Below are 10,738 nucleotides of genomic sequence, written 5' to 3' on the forward strand. Positions count from 1 at the left end.
CCCCAAATCCCGCCGCCCCGCCCAGGCATCGTCACCACGCCCCTCGACGTGCTCAAGACGCGCCTCATGACGCAGGGCGCGTCGGGCCGCTACAAGAACCTGGTCGACGCGACGCTCACCATCGCGCGCACAGAGGGCTGGGCGGCCTTCATGTCGGGCTGGCAGCCGCGCCTGATCTGGATCTCCCTCGGCGGGTTTGTGTTCTTCCCCGCGCTCGAGGCGGCGAAGAAGGCGTTCGGCCCGGCCGGCGGCCTGCTGACGCCGCCAGACACCCAGTTTGTGATCGAGGAGCTCGAGGTCAAGGATATCAAGAAGTCCAAGGACGCCAAGAAGAAGTGATCTGGTTGGGCCTGAGCCCAACCCAGGCCGATCGACGCCGCCTGATTTGCGGGGTGCCATTGGGGTGGCCGGCTGTTGGGTGCGTGACACGCTTGTTTGGTTGACTGACCTATTTCTCGGGAGGACTGCGCGCAAAATGGCCCTTTTGCTCGCCAAGGTATGGATTGGTGGCGCAAACGCAGCCGATTGCTTCACCCCGTTGACTTCTTTTGCGCACATGTCTTTGTGTTACATCGGCGCTTGAACTTATGTGTAATGAAACCAACCATCGCTGCAGGGTGTCAAGTTTGTGTTTTGCGTGGGTGGGGCGGGGGGGGGGGAGGGGTGAAAATGCAACCAACTTGAAAAACAGTGATATGCGGCCAGGAACCTCGATTATGCGCGGCCCATACCATGTACGCCCGCTGCCAGCTCAGCATAACAAGTTTGACTCAGCACAAGCTGACCAACGCGCACCTCCCCGATACAAGGCGGCACGCCGCGACAGACAGTGCGATCAAACACTCCTCGCGCCGCGGCCAGCACGCCTCGACAGCTTTCAAGTCGCCCATGCTGCGAAAAGCAAGCAGCTCAGCACGAGACCACCCGGCTAGCGATGCCGCGCACGCGCCGCACTGCTGCCTGCATGATTCAGCGGTTCGCTGCCACTAGACACTGCCCCCCACCAAGTGCAAGTTAGAAAGTCCTTGTAACACACTTCCCAATGACACTCCAGCTGCTCGCCTCTCGCCACACCCCCAAGTTCGAAGTCCACCCTAACGCCTCTGCGAAGTCAGCGCATCGCCAGCGTCGGCCGCGCGCTCGCCGCCGCTTGCCGCCGTGCCTGCCTGCGGATCCTGCCGCTGCTGGGTCGCCGGCGGCTGCTGCTGCTGCTGCTGCTGCTGCTGCTGCTGCTGCTGCTGCTGCTGCTGCTGCTGCTGCTGCTGCTGGGGCTGCTGCTGCGGCTGGAAGGCCTGCGGCTGCTGCTGCTGCCACGTGCCCGCGGCGACGACGCCTGCGACAGGCGGGTACCCGGCTGAAGGGGGGTAGCCCCCATACAGCGGCGGCATTGCCTGGCTGGCAGGCGCCCCATACGGGTAGGGAGACCCATATGCGTATGGTTGCTGCTGCGCCTGCCCCGGGGGCACCGGGCCCGTCCCGCAGCCCGCCGCGCCCGCCGGTGCCGCGCCCCGCCAGCCGTACGGGCCCGGCGCCCCCGAGGGCGCGGCGGCTGCGCCGCCGGCGGCGCCTGGCTGCTGCTGCGGCGGCGGGGGCGGGTACGTTCCCCAGGTCGGCGGCACGGCCACGCCGGGCGCGGGTTCACCCACTGTAGCTGTCGTCATTGGTATGTGGTACATGGGCACGCCAGGCGCTGACGAGCCGCCGTTGAGGCCAGACTGCCGGGGCAGCGGCCGAGGGCGGCATTTTATGGCGTGGGGGGTGCGAGAGGGGCACGTGAGTTCATTCAAAGTGCAGCCGCACTCAGGAGCAGGCAGGGGCTTGAGGCCCTGCCGCACGCTTGGTCCTGCAGCCAGCCGGACCCCGTCGCGCACCCAGCACGCCCTGCCCACCGTTTCGGCCTCTGGGTATGAGGGCCGCCCCTTCCGCTTGAACTGGAACCTGAACGCGCCGACCGCGAACGCGTGCACCACCACGAATGAGACACAGATTGCGATGCGGATGATGTCACGGCTGACAGCCATGATTGCGAGCAGCAGGATCCAGGCCACCAGGAATCCAACATTGAGGGTGTATAGCGAACAACACGCCCGCGAGCCGGCCGCGTTCGGGAGGTCGGAATACGGCGTGCGGTAGCAGAAGCACCGCGGGTTGGGCCACTGCCACGCGACGGCGAGGCCTAACGGGAAGGGCATGGCGGGGGAGGGGATAGGAGGGTGAGGACGGGGGCATGGGCCGTCGAGCGGCGGCAACGCCGGGCGGCTCGCAGGGGGCCACTGTGCGAAGCAGGCGTGTGCAAGGCAGGAGCAGGGCGTGGGCGCCGCAGCCGCTTTACGACTCACCAAACACGGCAAAGATGATGCTGGTGAGGGCAAACGCCCCCACCCAGATGTTGGAGATGACCTGCACGCGCAGCAGCACGGCGGGCCACGCACACGTCAGCATGCAGCGCGTGGCGCGGATCGCACCAGGTGCACGGTACTAAGCACCTGGATGTCAGCATGGTCACGCATGCACCGCCGCGGCGACGGTGAGGTGCATGCGCGACGGTCGGAGGCATGCAACCGCACGGCGATGTGCAAGCAGCGAGACGCGAGCGGCACGCCCGCACGGGGCGGCACAGCTCTTGCACGGTGTTGCTTGCTCACGTTTGCGATGTTGACCGTCCCAAAATCATTTATGGGATAAACATCGTCGGTGACGTATGTCTCCACCGTCTGCCCGTGCGCAAAAGGCAGCAGGAGCACTCCCAAGAGGAGCGCCAAGCCCCGGTGATCCGCCATGACGCACTTCCTAGATGTGTGCTAGTACTATGATACGAAGTTACGCGTCGCTTGCCCTGCAACAGGTTTGTTCGGCCCTGCACTTAGAAAACGCAGCTGCCAGCTCCCTTGATGAGCGGAAGCCACACATACATTGCTGCGGTGGACAGAACCTCGCTGGCAGTGTGCACAGGAAGCGCGCAAAGCACGCTGATGCGCACGCACGGCCACATGCATCAGGTCGTCACAGTGATGATGCCAGGCCCTGGGTCAGGCATCGATTGATCGGGCCACTTGCGTGCCCCTGCTTGTGCCCTAGATGCGTGCACGACACCCTAGTCTGCAATGTTGAATGTGAGAGCGCCATGGCTGCGCCTTCAGCCATACACTGCTGAATTGTTTTGGTTTGGGCGGTCAACCTTGCTTAGTCAAACCTTACTACCCTGCAGAGCCGTCGTGCAAATGGCCGACTTTGGTAACCAGCTGTTTGAATGGGGCCAACTTAACTCTTGGTGGACGCTTGGCAGCGAGATGTGGAGCATGTCTGTGAATTTGCTCGGTTAGCAGGGAAGTGTAGCATAATGTAACGCCCGACAAGGTCCTGGGCCTGATCAAAAGGGCCCCTTGTTCGTGGCAACCCACAACACACTTTTGCATCCCCCGGTCCTGAAACCTTCAGTGCAAGCAAATTCACTACAGCCCCTTGTTACGCACCCAGGCACAGCAATATACTCAAGCCCAACCCGTGCGTCTGCGTCCTGCACCCACTGCTGCGCTCTAATGTCTGGGAAGGAACTTTGACCCTCCTTGATATGTGAAGCAGTGCAAGACGGGCACGCGGGGCTGTACACAGAACGCGCAGGAGGTGCAATCGGCTCTCTTGGCGTGTTGACTGTTGCAAAGCGGTGATATGCAGCGCCAGCGGTGATGCATTTGAATGGTGCACGAAGAAGAGAAAAGTTGCGCAGGTCGCTGTGGCGCATTGGAAACACGCTGTGCTGTGCACTGTATGCGGCACTGGCGCCCTGTGCCTGGCGAGCAGGCTCACACTGGCATGAAAGCCGCCGGCTCGCTTGACTCTGCGCCACTGCCTTGACTAACTCCACCAGTTAGTCTCTGGGCAGCCAGGCAGCATTACTGGATTCGTGACCATTCATGGAAGGGACACAGTGTAGATGTTTGGTGAAGAAATTTGCCGTTACGGCCAATTGCATTTGCATTTGTTTGGTCAGTTACGCACTGTGCTGGACGGCGGTTCACTGCCCAAACGTTGCCTGGCAAGCCCGATTAGTGGCCGTCACCAGGCCACGTCGCAAAAAGGCTTTTTGCACTGCACCTGGCCGCGGCCTCTCCAGATGACAGCAGGCACCAGCAGGTGCAGGCCGCAGTGTGCTTGGCGCCTAGGGGCCACATGGGGCGAGCGCCACCTTCTCTGCGGCCTGTGCCTGCTTGCCCCTGCAGGGGGAAGACCTCGGGTGCGCTTTTGCACCCCGCTTGGTGCTTCGTGTCAGGGTGCCATACTGAGGGCCCAACAACTCGCAACATCTGAGCCAGGGGGGTTGTGCCACAGGCTAGGGGAGGGCCAGGGTGCTGTCGAGAGCAGTCACCGGGTGACACCAGCGGTGCTTGACTGGTACTCCGCAGTACTCGCAGGCCATTCCAGGCAGGGCGCCGCCCTATCGCCGAAAAGGATAGTGCATCAGGTGCGCATGACTCTTGAACTACCTTTCACATCAGTGCGCCCTCCACAGGAGACGCAATTCAGAGATCGCTCACCCTCTGACGGCCGCCCTGTTCACACCGATCTTATCCAGTGGCTTCCAGCCCATCGAGGCAGTCTTTTTGATTTTCTCTCTTTCTTGCCGACCAGCTGCGCAAAACAGCTTCGGTCAATGGCGTCTGCCATGGTGACTGCACGCCGCCTGCTCCTTGGCCTCAACCACGTGACGAACTCTCATGCCCACGAGGCTGATGCTGACCATGCCATGCATGAGGCTGACCATGAGGTCCATGAGAGGTGCGGGTCCCACCGCTCACCCCCCTTTCCACCACCGGCATCCACTGTGTTGGTGCCGCCGCCGGCCTACCGCTTCTGGATGCTTGCGATTGGTGACCTGAGGCATCCCGCGCGCATTGCCACTCAAAGCCCATGCAGTGCCCATTGATGCCCAACATCTAACACACAACCTGCCCGCCGTCAACCAACCGCAGCACCCTGGACGTGCGCATTGCCGCCATCTTCGCCATCGCCGCCGGCGCGCTGCTGTGCGGCCTGCCGCCCCTGTTCCTGCGCGCGTTCCAGAGCCCCGACTCGCCGGTGGCGCGCGGCGCGCGCGCCTTCAGCGGAGGCATCATCCTGGCCCTGGCACTGGTGCGCATTGCCTCGCCCCTGTGCCGCAGGAATGCGCGTGCACTGGCGCGTGCAGCCGCCGCCCGCGCTGAGCAAGCGCTTGCCCCTCCCACAAAGACTGGCCGGCAAAGCTCCGCAGCGCCGCGAGGCCAGCGCCAGTCCCTTGCGTGCAAGTCTCCTCCAGCTTGTCACTCCATCATTTGGGCAGCGCTTGATGGCACAGTCCTCGCGCGTGCGCCCGCGCCTTGCACTCTTATGACTGGTGCGTTGATAAGATTACAGCAGGGACAACTTTCTCGACCTGGCCCCACAAGCAGCACAATTTCCACCCTCAAACGCTTCATCCTGGACACCATGGTCACCACAAACGGCGCCACCCCCACCCGCCAGATCCACATCGTCCCTGAGGCGGTCATGGAGTTGTCCGAGGTTGTCAGCTACCCCATTGGGGGCATCACCGTTCTGGGCGGCATCCTCGTGATGATCATCCTGGAGAGCTCCCTCACTGCCCTTTGGTCACCCAAGGTGCGATGGTTGTATGGGGTCGTTTCCTTTATTGTGTGTAGGCAGTCCATCCATCCTAAACCTGCGGCAACCCCTGAACGTTTCGCGGAGCTGGCATGACTGCAGCATGCCTCGCGGGCTTGCGGTGCTGCCCGGAGCTCCTATCCAGGTCCCAACGTATGCAAGTACTGACTCGAAGCACCACACACAATCAACAACATGATTCAGGGTGACCAGGTACACAGCAACCACCACCACCATAACGACATGGAAGCTTCCATCAAGGACACCGCTACCCACAAGGACACGGACGCCGCCGCCCCCGACGCTGCGGCCGCCCACCCGCCCGCCGCACACGCACACGCGTGCACGAGCAGCCTCACCGCGCAGCGCTGGCTGGGGCCTGGCGGCGCTGGGTCGGCCATGGCCGGGGTGAGGGCGTACGTCACTGCTTACACAATGGAGCTGGGCTGCATCTTCCACAGGTGGGCGCCACTCTGCCAGCCGCGCGTAGCGCGAGACAACCTGCCATCACCAGCGGCCTTGCGTGCGGGCATGTTGGCGCATGCGCGTTGCTTTGTCCCAAGTACACCTGGTTGCTGCCTGGGCCAGCGGCGCTGAGGTCTGCAACAGCAAAGTTGTCATGGCAGCCCCCCTTGAGGGGTCACCCACCCTCAATCTTCTCCCTGCCTGCGCGCGAGCCCACCAGCTCCCGCAGACAAGCACATCCAAGCATGCGCCCACACACGCGTGCAAGCACGCACACTCGCACATATACACACACATACTCACCAATATGCCATGTCCTCGTTTGTGCCGCAGTGTGATCATCGGTGTAGGTGTCGGTGTCATCACCGAGGACCGGCACCTTGTTATCGTGCTCCTGGTGAGTGGTTGCGTGAGTGAGGGGCGGGGGTGGAGCTGGAGCTGTGTGTTTGTCCACAGCGCCAGCCAAACATGTGTGAGTCAAAGGTATTTGTGGGCGTGTTAGGGTGAGGGTCTAGGGGGTCCTGGCTGCCAAGTCGCCCAATTCACGCTCTACTCACCAACCGATAATCAACCCCGTTTTGTGCTCTTTGGAACCGCACCTACGGCCTGCCCCGCTGATCTACTGCCCTTCCTCCAACCCTTGCCCCGCTCGCAGGTAGCCCTCGTCATCCACCAGGGCCTGGAGGGCCTGTCCCTTGGCACCGTCCTCGCCCTCACCCCTTTCTCCAAGGTCAAGAAGGTCATCATGGTGGCCATGTACGCGGTCACCACCAGCATCGGCATCGCCATCGGCATCGGGCTGGCCTCGACGTACGACCACAACAGCGTGGCGTCCAAGGTTGTGCAGGGCACGCTCAACGGCGTCTCCGGCGGCATGCTCATGTGAGTGCGACGCCCTGCCTTGGCGGGAAACACTTGCAAGCCCGGCGCTTGACATGCGGCAGCCGCAACCAACTCTGCGTGCAGGTTGGACCCGCGCTCTGACGGACTTGGAGCTTGGCAGGCCTGTTTACGTCCCTTGCTGACCCGGTTTCCTCCCTGTATTCAACGGCTGACACACGTCACAAACTCTCTTGATTCATCGGCCCCTCGCAGTTACATCTCCCTGCTGCAGCTTATTGCTGAGGAGTTCTCCCGCGCCGATCTGCTCAGCCACACGCGGCTGCGCCTCGGCCTAACGTCGGGCCTGCTCTTGGGCGCCGCCTGCATGGCCGTCCTCGCCATCTGGTCGTGATCCCAATGCGCAAGCTTGCTGCTCTAGGCGGCAGTCAATGTTGTGGGGACGCGATGTGCGCAAGCATGCACTCTGTTTGGCCCCGATGCGCGCCACCCTGCCGACGCTGGGTGCACACAGCCTGCTCATCCCCCCTGGCGTCGATTTCCGTTGCCTGCTTAGAGCAATGGCGGGAAATGGCGGCTCACACGCCCACTGGCTAGCCAAAACGGCTAGTGTTGTTGGTCTCTTATCCATGGCCTACTTTTCACGCCCATTGCATAACGTGTGCCAAGCAGGCATCTGCATGCGCCCCCCCGACACTCTTGGCTGCAGCGACTTATTTGGTGCATACGCACAAACCCAACCGCTTATAACAAACAAAACCGGGGCCAAGATCCCTTTCACTTGCCCAGGGGAAGCTGCTCTGGCATCCAACCACTCTCGCAGCAACCACCATGCATTGCTGCTGCCACTTGGACGCTCCCTGCGCCCAGGGCGCGTGTGCAGCTCCCGCGCGCGTCGCTGGCTGCGAGCGAGCTGCACTTTGACTGCATTGATACTTCTCACGGCTCCTCCCATGCGTGGTTCATCGTGGTACAAACCCTTGGCCATCACCTACGCCCCTGCTTTCCAGTGATGCTGCCCGGGGCGTGAAAGGGGGTTACACAGGGCCAATAGCCTGCAAAATGCCTACCCTAAACTGTGCTGCTGCCCTCGCTCCAAAAAATACTGGGAGCAGTTGCATTGCTGCATGCAATCCCTCCTGCCGCGGGTGCATGTAACGAATCTGTTCTAAGTGCAGACGACCCAGCTTCCTAGGGTGACCCTGCCTGCATCAAGCTGTGTCGCGCCGCCGCAGCGCCCTGCCCCTCACCCCCTCACCAGCGGGGGTGAGGGGGGTGGGCATGAACAAACCAGCCGTGTGTGTTACAGCAGGTCTCTAGCCGCCATCCACTCACTGCCGCGCATCGGCGCCGCCGCCGCCCTCGCCGCGGCCCCCCGGCCCCTCCTCTCCGCGAGGCACAAAGGTGCCGTACTTTCGGACCTTCTTGCTGAACGACCGATTTCTGCTAAAGGCGCCCTCCAGCGGCCGCCCCTCCTCGACGTACGCCCTCAGCGCCGCCGCCAGGACAGACGCCTCAGGCAGCACCAGTGACGTGACCTTGCCGCCCCGGTCCGCGCGGGCAGTCCGGCCGATGCGGTGGATGAAGTCCACGGCGTTCAGCGCAAAGTCCGCCTGGACTACGTGGGTCACGCCCGGCAGGTCGATCCCGCGCGCCGCCGCGTCCGTGCTGACCAAAACCACGTTGCCCCTGCCGCTGCCGCCGCCGCCGCCGCTGCTGCCGCTGCTGCTCCCGCCGGGCCCGTCCGCTGCCGCAGCTGTGGCCATGGCTAGGAGCGCGGCCTCGCGGTCCTCTTGAGGCACAGCTTTGTGGTACACGTGGTGGCGCACTCCGCGGCGCCCAAGCAGCTCAGACACCTGGGTCGGTTGTCCAGAACGCAGCAGGGAACGAGCAGGATCAGTCAAGGAGCCGGTCGAAGGACGGGCATTTCCGTGTGGAGGGCGCAAATGGGGATTGTGATGCTGCCGCACAGCTAGGTCCTCACCACGGCCCTCTGCAGCGACAACGGCTCGTTTTCGGTGAACCCCAGGGTCTACAGGGCTGGCGTCGTGCTGTGCCCAATTCAGCGCCCCGACCTGCTGCCGCGGCGCCCCACCACTCGCCGCCCCCTCTCACCGCGTCCGCGCTCGCGACGTCCTTCGAAAACACCAGCACGCGCGCCCGGCCCGCCGCGTAGTCCTCGCAGCCCGTCACCGCGCGCGTCAGCGCGTCGGCCCAGGCCTGGCCGTCCTCCTGCAACTCCACCCACTCGTGCGTCACCCGCGGCTTGCTGCGGTGCAGCAAGTCACCGGCCACCCACACCGCCCCCTTGTACCGCCGCTGCAGCTCGCTGCCGGTGTCCTCCTGGCTGACAGCAGGCATCGTCGCCGCCACGAACGCGTACTGCTTCCGCAGCGCCGCCGCCGCGTCCTTGCCGATGCCGGCGGCCCGCTCCTCGCCGCCGCCGCCACCGCCGCTGCTCCGCGCGGCGCCGGGGCTCCGCCAGCCGGCGGCCAGGAGGGCTTTCACTCCGCCGTCCCAGAGGGCGAGCTTGAGCGGCCGCGGCAGGCCGCGCATCAGCTCCGGGGAGACGCGCAGCTGCGCGGCAGCTGCCTCCTCCATCTGGCGGCGCTCGTACACCTTCATAAGCTGCGAGGGCCGGTTGCGGCCGCCGCATGCACAGGGCACCAGGCATGGGGTTGACTGTGAGCAGCCCGTCAAACCACCTTTCTTCTGGACAGGCTGCCATTACCTATAATCCCTGTCTCTTGCTCCCACCATACAATCTACAGCCCATGTCGGCAAGCACCAGTTCATTTGTGCCCTCACGTGCGCGATCATCACCGGCCGCATGCAAACAACCCTTAACCGCACCTCCAGGATGTTTTTGAGGTCCCTCTCGTAACCGCCGTTTAGTAAGAGGTCCGCCTCGTCAACCACCAGGTGCCTCACCGCGGACGCCAGCCCCTCCGGCGTCCACAGCCACCCGTAACCCTCCACGTCCCGCAGCAGCGTCACCAGGGCGCCCGGCGTGGTGACGACCAGGTCGGGCCGGTCAAAGGGCGGCGGACAGCGGGACGAGACGGTGATCGCGCGCAGCAGCGGCGCGCCGTCGGCGCCGCGCAGCGCGCCGGCGGCGACGAGCACCTGAGCGGCGAGGGCGGTGTTGGGGACCAGGACGAGGGCCAGGGGGCGCCGCGCCTCCGCCGCGGCCGGCGGCGCGTCCGGGCCGCCGCCGGCGCCGGGCCCCGGCGGCGCGGCGGCGGCGCCACCCTCAGCCTCGGCCTCGCGGTGGCGGAGGAGCAGCGATGCTATTGGTGCCAGGTAGGCGAGGGTCTTGCCGCTGCCCGTCTCTGCGGCAAGAACGACGTCCTTGCCCGCCAGCAGCGGCGGCACGGCAAGCTCCTGTGGTATTAGGAGCCATAGACGCGTCGCCGGTGAGGGGTGGTCGCCGTGGGCCGTCAGCGCGGCGTTTGCACCGCAGGCAGCGGCTGCCAAGCAGGCGGGCGCCTCTGCTTGCATGCCCGAGCCGACAGCAGGCGGCAGGCGTCACTGCGTTGCTGCTCCCGCGGCGCCGCCGGCCGGCCGGGCCCGTGCGAGTGCCCGTGCACGCACCTGCACCCGAGATGGGCGTGGGTAACCAGCCGCCTGCAGCGCGGCCGCGACCGCCGGGCTTAGCCCGAGCTGCTCGAAAGACGCCGCGGACTCAGCATAGAAGTAATCGGCGCGCGGCGGCGCCTGCTGCCTTTGCAGCAGCGGCGAGGGCGGGGGCTGGCGGCGGGCGGCGCCGCCGCCGCGGTAGGACCCTCCGCTGCCG

At 64.6% G+C, this 10,738-nt stretch overlaps 4 protein-coding genes across 4 annotated transcripts; 3 read left to right on the plus strand and 1 right to left on the minus strand.

Moving 5' to 3' along the window:
• Positions 1-66: 66 nt before the first annotated feature.
• Positions 67-339, plus strand: MNEG_6100 (hypothetical protein; the record flags this gene model as incomplete). Its single annotated transcript, XM_014045422.1, has 1 exon — positions 67-339. The coding sequence occupies one exon, from the start codon at positions 67-69 to the stop codon at positions 337-339; it is 273 nt and encodes a 90-aa protein (XP_013900876.1).
• A 136-nt stretch (positions 340-475) lies between these two features.
• On the plus strand, positions 476-1,358 carry MNEG_6101 (hypothetical protein; the record flags this gene model as incomplete). The annotated part of the gene is made up of 2 exons (XM_014045423.1): positions 476-496; positions 1,116-1,358. 2 exons carry the CDS (start codon positions 476-478, stop codon positions 1,356-1,358), a joined length of 264 nt encoding a protein of 87 aa, XP_013900877.1.
• A 3,386-nt stretch (positions 1,359-4,744) lies between these two features.
• On the plus strand, positions 4,745-7,336 carry MNEG_6102 (putative zinc transporter 8; the record flags this gene model as incomplete). Its single annotated transcript, XM_014045424.1, has 7 exons — positions 4,745-4,776; positions 4,971-5,130; positions 5,500-5,634; positions 5,842-6,098; positions 6,436-6,499; positions 6,758-6,984; positions 7,198-7,336. 7 exons carry the CDS (start codon positions 4,745-4,747, stop codon positions 7,334-7,336), a joined length of 1,014 nt encoding a protein of 337 aa, XP_013900878.1.
• A 937-nt stretch (positions 7,337-8,273) lies between these two features.
• MNEG_6103 (DEAD-box ATP-dependent RNA helicase 22) lies at positions 8,274-10,443 on the minus strand (the record flags this gene model as incomplete). The annotated part of the gene is made up of 3 exons (XM_014045425.1): positions 8,274-8,798; positions 9,058-9,570; positions 9,796-10,443. 3 exons carry the CDS (start codon positions 10,441-10,443, stop codon positions 8,274-8,276), a joined length of 1,686 nt encoding a protein of 561 aa, XP_013900879.1.
• Positions 10,444-10,738: the final 295 nt, after the last annotated feature.

Source organism: Monoraphidium neglectum, assembly GCF_000611645.1.
Source record: "Monoraphidium neglectum strain SAG 48.87 unplaced genomic scaffold scaffold00962, whole genome shotgun sequence".
In the NCBI taxonomy this organism is placed as follows: Eukaryota; Viridiplantae; Chlorophyta; class Chlorophyceae; order Sphaeropleales; family Selenastraceae; genus Monoraphidium; species Monoraphidium neglectum.